Raw genomic sequence first — 13,622 nt, forward strand, 5'->3', positions numbered from 1 at the left:
CTCCCAACCCGCCCTGCAGTTCCTCCATCTCTGATGCAGCACGCCCAGAGGTGCTGGGGCTAGGAACTTCCAAGCCTAGAGGTGCTGGGGGGCTCAGCCCTGGCACAAATTAAGCACTGCCTCCAGAGCTGCCCTGCCCCACACCCCTGCAGCTCCCCCGCTGCCTGCCTTAGAGGGCTCCCCCCAGCCCGGCATCTCCAGGTCCCCTTGCTTGGCTCCCCCCGCGGGCAGACTCCCCGGCGGCAGAGCCCGGTGTCCCGGCCGGGAGGGGAAGACACAGGAGGAGGAGGAGGAGGAGAAGAAGAAAGCGCGCCCGTGCGAGCGGCCCAGCCGCGCTGCGCGGGAGAGGCAGCGGGAGGGCACGGCTCCGGGCAGAGGGTTATCCAAGGCGAGGCGGTCCCCAAGCCGCGGCCGCACGGGAGAGGAGGAGCCAGCCGGGGAGACCCCACCTCCGCGGAGGTGACAGGCGAGGCCGGGTGCGGAGGGCGCCGCGCCTCATGTCCAGACGGTGCCGTGCGCGCAGCTGCTGGGGACTACGGGGCATGCGGGACTACGACGAGCTGATCTCCTTCCTGGGCGAGTGGGGCCCCTTCCAGCGCCTCATCTTCTTCCTGCTCAGCGCCAGCATCATCCCCAATGGCTTCAACGGCATGTCCGCCGTCTTCCTGGCCGGCATCCCCGAGCACCGCTGCCGGGTGCCCCCCAGCGCCAACCTGAGCCGCGAGTGGCTCAACGCCAGCATCCCCCGCGAGCTGCAGGGCGGCCGGGAGGGGCCCAGCAGGTGCCGCCGCTACCGCCTGGAGTCGCTGGCCAATTTCTCCGCGCTGGGGCTGCAGCCCGGCCGGGACGTGGACCTGAGTCAGCTGGAGCAGGAGAAGTGCCTGGACGGCTGGGAGTACAGCCGGGAGATCTACCGCTCCACCATCGTCACCGAGGTGCGCCCGGGCGCGGGGCAGAGGGAGGCTGGCCCGGCGGGGATGTGGGTGCCGGAGCAGGGGACGTGGTGTGGGCGGCGCGGTGCCCGTGTTGTGTAATGCGCTTGCCTAAGCCCGCGGATGCGCCTCTGTGGCCGCATCTCCTGCCCCGCCGCCCTGCCTGCCCTTCCGGCCGGGGCCCTCCCGGGCAGGCGTGGCCGCTGTGCGAGTTCGTCCGTGCGGTTTAGCTCTGCCGCCGGCAGCAGCTACATGGCGTTCCGCACCCACGGGGTTGCGCCTCCGCCTCGCAGCGCCGTTGTCTTCAGCGGTGAATTTAAAAGCTGGTGCAGGCGATCTCCTGCCCTTCCGCGCGGCCTCGGACACGTGCAGACATTGGGTGTGTTTGTAGCAACGCATGCGTTCTCTCTCACACACACACACACGACAACACTATAAAGCAACAGCAGTCACGCCAGGGGAGTTGCAAGGGGGCGGCACGGAGATCCGCAGCGTGCAAAGTGTTGCTAACTTCCTTCCTTCCCTATCCCCAGGCCGGCACTGTGCTGATTTGTGGTCTGTAGTCCGTGATCATTGTTGATTGACATTTTCATGCCTTTTATTTCAATTAAAATGCACGCCCTAGAGTTTAGTTCTACAACAGAAGGAGCGTAAGCAGTGTGGTGTAGAATCGGAGCGTTGCAATAGTTAAAGGTGTCATTCAAGGGGCGTTTTCATTTTTAAAAAAATGTTTTCTTCATCCTCACAAGGATTTTATAACTTGGTCCCAAGATATTAGTTTGGAGCTAAGATTTGGCTATATGGAATTACAGACTATAGTCAAGCCAAACATAATGGTCTTCGGTTACCCAAACACAAACTGTTTTGAAGATCCCATCAGGACTTGGTTTGGAATAAAACATAATAATAATCTTGACGCCACAAGCAATTGGTTCTTGGAACAGGCGATTCTGGAGGCTTGTTTTGATTATTCAGTCCTATTATTAGTCCAGAGTAAAATGCTGTGAAAACATTTTAATTGTCCTCTTTCCCTTCTTCCACCCTCTTTATTCTGGTAGCCTAGCAAGTGTTTCAATTTCTTGATATTATTGGTTGTGTTGTTATTCAGATCACCCCTTTTGCTACCTTAAACTTCAGCTGATAAAACTGAAATCTTGGGTGAAATCCTGTTCCTGTTGAAGTCAATGATTCTTTTGCTAATGGCATCAATGGTGCCAGGATTTCATTTAATTGTTCACTGAACACTATGACTCATAAACAAGTATTATGACATTGGTTCTTGAGAAACCTTATGAAACCCACAGACTAATCGGATATTTTTCCTGTAGATTGTCATAAATTGTTTTTCATGGAAAACAAAAAGCAGTTAGCAACAGAATATTCAGAGCTTCTAGTGTAGATGAAAGAAGTTTATGCTGGCTCTCATGTTTTAACCCATTTTAGCAGACTATACTCTGGAGCTACCATACTATGAGGACGACACAGTGAGCTATGAAGAGTCATGCTAGTAGGTGTTGTAGGTGCTTAAAGAAACCCAGTCAACTTGAAAATCACACTTGCCTCAAAAATTTGTACCCATTGTGGTTACAAATAAGACCCACTTCTGAATCCGACTCCATGGAGGCAGACCACTGTGGCCACATAGTGCCCCTTTGATTTCTGTGTAGCTTTACATGGACACAGCATTGCCCATGCACAATTAGTTGCAGGGTAGAAAAATATTTATTTTTCCCCAGTCCGATTACTTGCGCATCTGATAGCACTTTAGCTGGTGTAAATCTGGCTGTGTATAGTCAATATGATGTCCCTTTAAAGTTGTAGTATCTGGTGTTGCCAGTGATGAGCTGCCAAAATCTTAACAACCGGTTCTAAAAGGGCTTCTAAATTTAACAACTGGTTCTAGCGAACTGGTACAAACTGGCTCCAGCTCACCACTGGGTGTTGCTAAGTTGCTCTGTGTTGCTAGTCTCTGTGTTGTCTTAGTTTACTTGTTATCTGTCCCTGGCTTCATCCCCATATCCATGTTGACATGCTCTCGGGGTTCAAAAGGTTTGGCACTGACTTAGGAAGGCTTTAAAGAAAATTCTTTATTTGGCATTGGCTTACAGCAATTGCCCGGAAGCCTTTGGCTTTCCTGACCTGACTTGGTGGCCAGTTCTGAGTCTAGCTGACTCGAAGTCATAATCTTTATACAGTTCACTTCAAAATATTTCAGTTATAGTAAATTGACAGCAGAATATTTTTAAATTGGATTTAAACATTGTTTTTTAAATTGGATTTTAAATCCCTTCCCTTTTGCCTCTAAAATGTAAAAAGAGGAACTGAAAGACTTTTTCTGATTATCTTCTGTGTTTAGAAATTACAAGAATTTGAAGTTTGGTCTTCATTGGCCTTGTTGGAGGAGGTTTTGAGAGTCTCTGCTGTGATTGTGAGCTCACATGGCTTAACTGAGACGGCTCTGTGCCAAATATGTGGCAAAAACTCTTTCTCCATAATGTCTGTTATACTAAATAAGTATTAACAGACAGACCAGTAAGCCATTAGCTGTAGTGTTACAATAGCACCCAGAAGACCAAAACAGATTGGGCTCCTACTTGGATTGGCACTGTACCGATGCGTAAGTGAACAGGCTGACTAAAATCCCTTCCTCTGTTAAATGCTCAGCTTTCATTCTCTTGGTTGTGTGTTGTAATTTCACTAGTCATCTGGGCCGAGATCCTCAGGTATTTAAGCACCTAGCTCCTATTAAAATCAGTGGGAGTTACACACTTAAATACTTTTTGAGGAGCTGGGCCCTAATTGCAATAATCCTTCAGGCTAGATGAGACCTGCATTTCCAGTGTGTGGGTTGTTTTTTAAAGCAAAAATTTTTTATTTAGGGAAGAAGGGGAAAAAAAGGACACAAGTCTAATTCTTTTCCTTTGCAGGTCAGCTATGAAAGGGCACTTTCCATCTTGGTAGACCTTCAGACTGACTTAAGTCAATCATTAATTCCCATTCTCAAGTATACTGTATGTGTAGTTATCTTTAAACGTTGTTTGTTTATGTAAAAGCTTAGTACCTGAATGAGCCAAACAGACTTTGGTTGTTCTGGTGTGGGCACTCCCAAATTCTGGAAGGAGAGCCGCTTTGGTCAGTCTCCCTGTCCTGCATCAAGGGTTAGTCTGTATCGCATAAATCTATCATCTGTCACTTTGTAATGAAAACCTTTTCTGAGTGGAGAAAGCTAACTGGCGTTTGTGGTCACTGGATTAATGCTTCCTGCAAGTATCTTGTAGTATGGTTGACCAGGAAAATCACCTGAAGTGCTGGCAATGCTGCAGGAGTCTTCCTCTTATTTAGGACAGGAGAAAGGAGTACTGTAATGAGAGCCAGTCTCCTTGCAGTGCCAGGCACCCATCCACTTCCCTCAGCTTGTTAGTTTTCAAATCTCATGTCAGCATTGGGTTAGAAAGAACACTGAAATATAATGACAGGGAATCTGGCACCAAAGCGTTCTTAGTTCTGTCAGCGTCATTACAAAAAAGGTTATTTGTTTATCATCTAGTGGGAATGCTGCTAGTGTCACATAGGTCACATACTGACGGGTTTCAGAGTAGCAGCCGTGTTAGTCTGTATCCGCAAAAAGAACAGGAGGACTTGTGGCACCTTAGAGACTAACCAATTTATTTGAGCATAAGCTTTCGTGAGCTATAGCTCACTTCATCGGATGCATTTTAGTCTCTGAGGTGCCACAAATCCTCCTTTTCTTTTTATAGGTCACATAGGCATTTATTTAGGTTTTCCAGGTGTCCTGAGACAATGGTAAAGGACAGTCACTCTCTCTAACACTGAACAAGGAATTTTATTAAACGGTAAGAAAACAGTTTTCTCCCTAAAGCTACTTTGCATGACTCTGCCTCTTTCTTATTAGCTTCCTGTTATGAAGTTAAAGAAACACTATGCACATCTTCATACCTGCCAGTGGTGGTGGTAATGTTGGAGTCTTGCTACTCCAAAATGTGATTGACTTCAGCATCAGCAATGGTCCTTTATGCTAAATGGAGGGATGGAGAGTATTACACTTGCTAATTTGAGCCAATATGCTTTTTCTGTTCAGACTAGTATTAGATGGGGAAAAAAACCCACCCTTAGAATTTACACTGCAAGAATTGTCCAGTTGATACCACACTTAGATTTGCTTTGACAAATCAGAGTACAGTGGGTGCAAGAAAGGTATTACTAGTTTTCTTTACAAGCTTTTTTGACAGATCAATTTATTTGTGAAAGTCTATTTGTTCCTGGAGCGCTTGCACCAATTTAACTGCCAGTGTGGGGCATTGTGGGATTGATTCCGAAAGGCAGCAACAGTCGATGTAAGCAATGCAATGTTTACACTGACACTATGTCGATCTGATTACATCAACAGAAGTGCTACACCCTTCATGGAGGTGGAGTTAAGTCAGTGTAATGGCCAAGTTGCATAGGTGGGAGCTACATTTTAGTGTAGTGCTTACTACATAACTCTGTAGTGTAGACCAGGCCTGTCTTCTCCCTGTTTTCTAGACTTTACACAAAGTATTCTCCTACCTAGCACTCCATAAAACTGTGCAGTAGAATCTGTATGTGTAGGGGCACTACCTAGTTATGGATGAATAAGTTAACTTCAGCTCAGATTCCTACCTTCGCTTGCACCAGTGCAATCGGGAAGGTGTATATCAGGGGTCTCAAACACGCGGCCCACGGGATTATTTTCTGTGTCCCGCCAGCTCCTGCGCCCTCCACAGTGCTTACCTCGAGTGGCTCCGGCCCAGCACGCACCGGGGGCAGGGCAGGCTCCCTGCCTGCCTGCCCTTCCCCTGCGCCACTCCAGGAAGCGGCCGGAACCTGAGGGGCGCCCAGGGGTCTGTGTGTTGCCATTGCTTCGAGGCACTGCCCGTCACAGCTCCCATTGGCCGGGAACGGGGAATCGCAGTTAATGGGAGCTTCGGGAGAGGTACCTGGAGGAGTGGCCAGGGCAACACACACAGCCTCTGCCCCTCTCTCCCCCAGGTTCCGGCCCCTTCCTGGAGCAGCGCTGGGGCAGGGCAGGCAGGCAGGGAGCCTGCCCTGCCCCCGGTGCATGCTGGGCCGGAGCCACTTCTTTGTTGTTTTCAGCTATCTCACTACATAAAGGGGACTAATTGCTCCTTCCCTTGAACCTGAAAAAAGGGTGCTTAGCAAACCAGCTTGCAGGCCTCTGTTCTATAGATCACAGATCCACTTGATGACAGTTATTTACACCTTCCAGCAAAACAATACCTCCCCCATCTCTGCCTATCCTGCCAATGAATTTTAAAATGGTGAAACCCCAAATGAATTGTCCCAGACAGAAATAATTTAACAAATTAATGTTTATACAAAGCTTAATTGCTTATATTGGGTCTTTCTGTCAGGATATATCCTATCACCGCTGTAGCTCACGAGAGCTTATGCTCAAATAAATTGGTTAGTCTCTAAGGTGCCACTAGTCCTCCTTTTCTTTCTGCGAATACAGACTAACACGGCTGCTACTCTGCAACCCAGATCAGTTTTACTCCCATCCAAATCTACATGGAGTTTTCTTCTTCCTCTCTGAGCAGTTTTAGCCAGCTGCAAAGGGCCACTTTCAGGGCTTGTGAGGAGTGTCCAGCAGCAACTTGGGTATGGCATTGCAGTGTGGCTGCTCACACCTGGGTTAGGCTAAACCAGGTGCTCAGACTAGGGTGCCAATCATCCAAGTTAACTCTACAGTGAAGACACTCCCATAGTCTTTGGAGATCAATGCCACCACTTTGAACTGATTCTGGGAACAAATAGGAAGTCAGTGTATGTTTTGGAGAGTTGTTATAATAGGTGTATCCTAGCTAACATTACTGAACAGATAGTGTTAGGCTTGTCAATGCTGGGGTTTTTGGGGCAAGAATTCCCCACTATTGCTAATGCTGATGCAGCTAAAAATGTTAGTGCCTCTTACTGTAAAACACTTTTGTTTTCAGACTGTCCTGAGGAAAGTACTGTCTCTTTGAAATCAGTTATCAACCTGCTTTTTAATATAGACTTCACTATGATTGCATAATTCCCAGCTGTGCATCATTGAAATGGGAACTTTGGCTCATCATAAAATAATTATACCCGTCTAATGTGCAGCAGTGGGCAGGGCTGAAAATCTTCTGAATAAAAAGCTGAATACAAACCACCACAATTCTAATGTACCTGCAGAGATTACCCGCTCAGCTGATATTTTCTCAGTGATACTTTTGAAATAAATTTAATGAGATCTACCCAATGTTGGCAGCTGGCAGTATGGCTAAGAGTACAATATCTAATGCTGTCATCTTTGTGATTAGATGGGATAATCTCACTCGTATATTTTGTAGATTTGGTGCAATACATGTGAAATTTATGAACTACAGACTTTATACAGTCATGAGAACCAGTGACTATTTTTGAGTTTCCCTTGAGCTTCTTGCTGTTGATCTTCACTCTTATTCTTGGATATGAGTTCAGCATTCCTGAGATTTATAGGCTCAGCCTTTTAAACAAGGTTTCAAACTGCATTTATTTGTTTATTATGAACTGGGTGGATTCAAGATACATTTAGTGTAGTTTCCGCTAAGTATTATGGTCTCTGCACTATGTGATGCTAGGTTGAGCCCTGTAGCACAGTGGAACACTGAAGAAAATTAATCAGTAATTTCTGATAGAGTACCAGAATAAAGTGTTGCGTGTGGGAAGGCCAGTTGGATAATCCCCTAAAAGGGCTTTGTCGCTTTCAGCAATAAAACTGATCTCTGCTATTATTTTGGAGAAGTAATTGGTTTGCAAACCTGTGAATCCTAAGTTGTCACCTATTACCAGCAGCAGACAGAATTCATTGTTCTGCATGCCCTTGCTAGCTTGTAGTAATCAAGTTGAGGTACTTGGCTATTGTAGATGTAGTCTCTTGCCTAAATAGTTTTTGATACTGAAAGTAAACACAGCTTCCTTCCAAGTTTGCCAGGACTTTGCCCCTGGATGTGTTTGGTCAGGAATTCTGCAGAATGACTTGTTTGTTGGTGAATGAACATTTTATTCTGTTAAGATATTTCAGAAGGTGTGTTTATAGTTAATCTACAAAAGGGCTAAACTATCATTTAATTACTGCAATCCATTTTTTGTGGCTGATCGTAAATTGACTTTATTGGCAATAATCAAGTCTTCATGTTTAAAAGTTGCAGGTTTGGGCCCAATAAAGGAGTAAAAGGATCTGGTTTATCCATGGAAACCTTGTATGATGCGAGGGAGAAAAGGAAAAATAATTGGCTAGTTTAAAAACTCTAAAATCAGGAGTTTGGTTTAGAAATGTAGTTTGTTGCCTCTCCCCTTTTCCATGACTGGTGATGGCACTCCATAAGATGTGCCTGTTGGACAGATGCTAATATCTCAGAACAACTACTGTCACATTTTAGTAAATGAAGTTGTGTTATTAATAGTATAATTATTGTACTCCATAGAGAAAAGGAGGATTCACACTTACTACCCTCTCCTAAATTCTAGAATGTAGGTGTTCAGTTGGCAGAAAAGTACTATAGTCTAATAGGCTTGGTGCCAATAAGAGGGAGAACGTAAATCTCCATTGAATGACACTAGATAGCTAATTTCATGCGTGTGAAAAGAGTCAGATTTCACACACTTAAAAATAGAATCCTTCCATTCACTGGCGGTTCTATTCCCTTGCCACCTCTGCTTGAACTGACAGTGAAACTGTGACCGTCAGAAACGGTGACCGTCTTTGTGTTGAGGAGACCTGTCCATTGGGAGTTGTACCTGAATTCAATTTACAAAGACCACTCAGCAGCCAGCCAATCAGAATAAATGTTGGTTATGTCAGCAGAACCAAATCTGATCTACTGATCTAGATGTGAAATATCACATTGCCTATTTCTTGAGTCATCCGGTATGACTTGCTTAAGGACTTAGCCATGTGTCTTCTATAACATTAACAGCAATACTTTGGCTAACTCAACACGTTCTGGTTGACTGTTCTCTACTACAGTGGTGCGCAAACTCTTCCACTTGCCTCCCCCTCTACCATTATTTCCCATTGCCACCTTTACTTCAGAGCTAGACAGCCGACGAGTGGCAGCTGCTGGATGGGGCCGCCCTGAAAAACCCACTCCCATCCGCTCCTGCATTGTGTGTTGAACTTTTATCCTGCTCCTGCTATTATGGCAGTGGGTTCTGTGGGCTCCTGCAGGACCCACTGGCATAATAGTAGGAGCAGGATTAAAATTCAGAGTGGGTATCCTGGGATAAAAATAGAGTTGTGGGGTATTCTGTATGAAAATAAATGTTGTGGGTTTTTTCCCCCTCTAAATCATTTGAAAATTAGGCTGACAGTCTGAACAATCCACCATTGAGATTTCAGTGGAGGCTATTCTTTGTCTAACTATAGTACATTTGAATAGATTTTATTTACTTTTTCAATCATTGCCTCAGCATTATATTTCATGCGCCACCCACTGCATTACCGAAGGACAAGTTCCTGTAAAGGAATAGTTTTAAACATGATTCATATTATGTTGTACAGATAATATTGCTTTGATCTGATGCTTAATGAGCCTAGATTTATGGCGAAATGATCTAATCTGAAGTCGATATTTGTGAACTCTGGATTCAGAAGCAGTTCTGGCAAATGCATCTTAACAAGTTTGTTTATTTGAACGTGCTGTGACAAAAACATACTCAATTGTCACTTGGCTGGGATGAGAATCATGAACATTCTAAAAATACCTTGTGCTATCTGGTTGATATAGGCTTAAACTGAAGATCAATAGAAATGTTTCCACAGTGACTCAGTTTAAAGGTCCAATCAAAACAAATTCCAGTGATGAGAATAAATAGTGAACACTAAACTAGCTCTGTAGTTTATTAAATCAGAAAGCATTTTAAAGTTTTTAATGTGTGAAATGAGTTGACTTTTTTTTTAACCTGACAGTATTTTTTAGATATAGCAACAAGCCTTGTACTAGAGCAATGCAGGTACAACGAAAACTTTCACAAATGTGGGATCATGCTGCCGCAAGCCTGTGACCCCCTTCCTCCCTCCCCACCCTGTTTTAAACCAGGAACCTCATCACATATGTAAATGACTCTTTTCTTGCTGAGCTCTTGTGGTGAGAGTCAAAGAACTGTTGTAGGACCCAGAAAACTCTTTGTTCCTGCTACTTCATTCAGGCGTGTGTGTGTAGGGGGGATTGTGCCCTCTCAGAGCTTCTGCCCTCACTCCCCCCCCCCATCCCCCCCCTGTGTATATCCAGGGCACCATGATAGCATTGTTTTTGCAGTAGCTGTACTGGCCACTGCTCCTGGATCTCCATTCAGAAGAGCAAGATAAGGTTGCATTTCTCAGCATTTATTGTGCTAACTTATTTTTCCCACAGCTTTGTGGGGAAGGAAGCTATGATGCCTCTGATATCAACTGTGCCATCCACCCCACCCTCTTTGGCATATGTAGAGCCCAAACTCCTAGGATGCCCCAGTGGAGGAACTTCTACGGGGTTCTATGAAGGAGATAATGCTGTGGAGCTCTTGTTCTCTCTCTAAACCCTCTTCCACGCCCGTGACACCACACCCCATAGTGGGGGACTATTGGGCCCTGGAAAATAACCTGTTGTCAGACTAGAAATATTTACAGTTCTTGTTGTAGTAGTGCGTGGCTCTCTCAGTGCCATAGCTGCAATCATCACTTGAGCAAACCTCTAACAAAGCTGCATAGCTAATGTTTTGACTAAATGCTTTTCCCCCCAGTGAAAATGGAGCTGCTATAAATCCCATTACTTTAGAAAAAAAGTCAGAAAGGTTTTGTGAAGGGGATGTGTGGGGGGCGGGGCGGAGAGAGGGAGAGATTAGTAGTGAATATTTTATATTATGATAGCGTCTATGGGCCTCAGTCTGGGTCTGGGCCCCATTGTACTGGGTGCCATGCAGACATAGCAAAGACAGTCCCTGTCCTAGTGGGCTTAAAATCTAAAACCCCGGACAGATGAAGAAGTAGGTAATGGGGAGCCAATGATACAAGCATATAGTCGGAAAACGTTTGGGTGCTTGTCAGCCTCTTCGAATCTTTCCTGTCTTCCCCACAGCTTTCTAGCCTGCTCTGACCTTGTAAACGTGTCTCAATCTCCATTTTTTCTGTGTGGCCACAATAGCCAAGATTGCCAAAAATAACTGGTGGTCTTTGGGTGCCCAATTTAGGCTCCCCCTCTGGTTGTCTTGATTTGCATTGGTGGGTGCTCAACCCTTTCTGAAAATTAGGCCCCTTTAAGGTGTCTCAAGTTGGACATCCAAAAGTACCCTCCACCTCCCAGGGGTGTCTGTGTCAACCATTGTGCTGCACCCAGCTGTCACCAAACTCTGACTTGTCTGCTATGTGGTCACATGTCTCAGAGTGCATTGTAGGTCTGATAGAACCTAGGGGGCGGGGGGGGCGAGATTAAATTGGGGCCAAATAGGGAGGCAGCTAGAGTTGGGGCCTTACAGAAACCATATTGAAGGGGGAGCAAGGTTCCTTATCCTGACTTCTATGAAGTCAATTGTAATTTTGCCCATCCCTAGAGGACATTCCATTTTTTTCTTTTTTACTGTCTGTAAACTATGCTTCTGGGTAGCGAGCCATCGCTGTCTAATTAATATACTATGCCTAGAAGTGCCAGATATTCAGACCCAGGCAGAAAAACAAATGTGGGCGAATTAGACCAAAGAATGTTGAAATCCATACACTTTCAAAATGAACTTGTTACTAAGCAGCTAATATAAATCATCTTTTGATCTGAATGATTGTGAAATGATATTAAGAAATAGGGAATGTTACATGTTGTTCTTTCTTTTGCAGTGGAATCTGGTATGTGATGATGACTGGAAAACCCCCCTGACTACCTCCTTGTTTTTTGTGGGGGTGCTTATGGGATCCTTTGTATCAGGACAGCTCTCAGACAGGTAAAGTACATGGAGAAGGTTAGCCTTGTTGCTTCTAAAATTTTACAGCTTGACCTTACCTTTTAAAAAGATGAGCGTAAGCCTTCCTTTCTGAGCATGTTTCAAGACTGATCTGTGCTCAATGAAAATGAGGGCGCTAAGTCATATACAGTGATATTTTAAAAGGAGCCTAAGGGAGTTAGGTGCCCTATTCCCATGACTGTCATTGGAATTGGGCACCTACTCCATTAGCTTCTTTGAAATTCCCAGCTCTGTTCTTCTGTTTGTTCAGTAGGCACCTTTAGAATTAATATCAATGATGCACTTCAAACTTAGAACTAATCTCTGCAAAGTGCACATGTATTTGCCTTGTACTCATACATGGTGGTATCTGACCATTCGACAAAGGGTCAGTTGATGTTTCTTTGTCCATACTCTTCAAGTAGTTTCATCAAGAGTAAAACATCTAACATCATAATGGAACCCAGTCTAGGAGCAGTGAGATGGCTTGAACTCAATTCACCATTTTTGTCAGTGTACTGAAGAGGGTTTGATGGAGACAAACTGAGCAGATCCAAAATGAAGGCCGGAGCCAGCCCTAAATTACTGTAAATCCTAACATGATTCATCAGGAGCAGATATATTTTTCATAGATCCATTCTTCAGATTAAAGGCTAGAAGGGACCATTAGATAATCTGGCCTGACCTCCTGTATATCACAGGCCATTGAAAACCACCCATTTAATCCTGTATTAAACCTAAAAGCTCGTTTGGTTAATGTCTTTCTTCCAGAAAGGCATCCAATCTTGATTTGAAGACATCAAGAAGATATGGAGAATCCACCACTTTCTTTGTTAGTTTGCTCCAGTGGTTAATCAGCCTCACTGTTAAAAAAATATGTGCCTAATTTCTAATTTGAATTGGTCTGGCTTCAGCTTCCAGCCATCAGTTATTGTTATGCCTTTTTCTGTGAAAGAGCCCTTTAGGACCTTTCTCGCCATGAAGGTACATAGACACTATAATCAAGTCACTCCTCTCAACCCTCCTCCCAAAGAGCTGCCATGGTGGGTTTGAGGATGAGCTCTCGCTCCCTAGAGAATGCCTCATGCAGCTGGCATAAGATATAGCCTCTGACAGACAAACTCCTATCATGTCTTCTTGTTGCGGAGGGGTCCTTAACTGAAAGTATGGGTGTGAAAGGTGGGTGTCTAGTACCTACTAACCAGATTGCTCTGGACACATGGGGCTTGTTAGCTGTGGTTGGGAGCCCACCTAGGCGAATGGACTCCAATTTCAAACTAAGAACTTCTGGCCTGGACAGCCAGTTTGTAAAATTTGTGCCAATCACACATGCTCTATGGGTCTTTGTCTTCGGGGAGTATATCAGTACAATGCTAGGGCATCCCCTGGAAGCAACATGTGACCGCTTCTCCTGAAGGCTGGGGAAAATGGGAAAAGGCTACTGCATTCTGGGTGCATGTGGCTAAAGGAGTGAGCCCAAGACCTATGTTTGGCTTTCTTGAATGTGGGAGCAATGACTGGGAAATCAAGAGAAGTAGCCAAGATGCTGAAGAGCAGGGGAATGCACATTATCTCTATACAAGAGTAAAAATGGAAGGGGTTGAAATCCACTGATATTGGGATGGGTTACAAGATAATGTATTATGGCTCTATAGCAAGGAGGAATGGAGTAGGTATGATCGTAGCAGTAATATTAAAGGATAGGGTAATGGA

The 13,622-nt window shown here is 45.0% G+C and overlaps 1 protein-coding gene across 3 annotated transcripts in view; it reads left to right on the plus strand.

Moving 5' to 3' along the window:
* Positions 1–242: 242 nt before the first annotated feature.
* LOC144268884 (solute carrier family 22 member 4-like) overlaps positions 243–13,622 on the plus strand; it is a 54,035-nt gene continuing 40,655 nt past the window's right edge. For all 3 annotated transcript variants that reach the window (XR_013346863.1, XM_077824176.1, XM_077824175.1), the window contains exons 1-2: positions 243–935; positions 11,806–11,909. Coding sequence is in view for 2 of the 3 variants with exons in the window: in XM_077824176.1 (XP_077680302.1) it covers positions 498–935; positions 11,806–11,909 (542 nt within the window). In the remaining variant the exon portion in view is untranslated. The remainder of the gene's footprint in view (positions 936–11,805; positions 11,910–13,622) is intronic.

This window comes from Eretmochelys imbricata, chromosome 8 (assembly GCF_965152235.1).
Source record: "Eretmochelys imbricata isolate rEreImb1 chromosome 8, rEreImb1.hap1, whole genome shotgun sequence".
Taxonomy (NCBI): domain Eukaryota; kingdom Metazoa; phylum Chordata; order Testudines; family Cheloniidae; genus Eretmochelys; species Eretmochelys imbricata.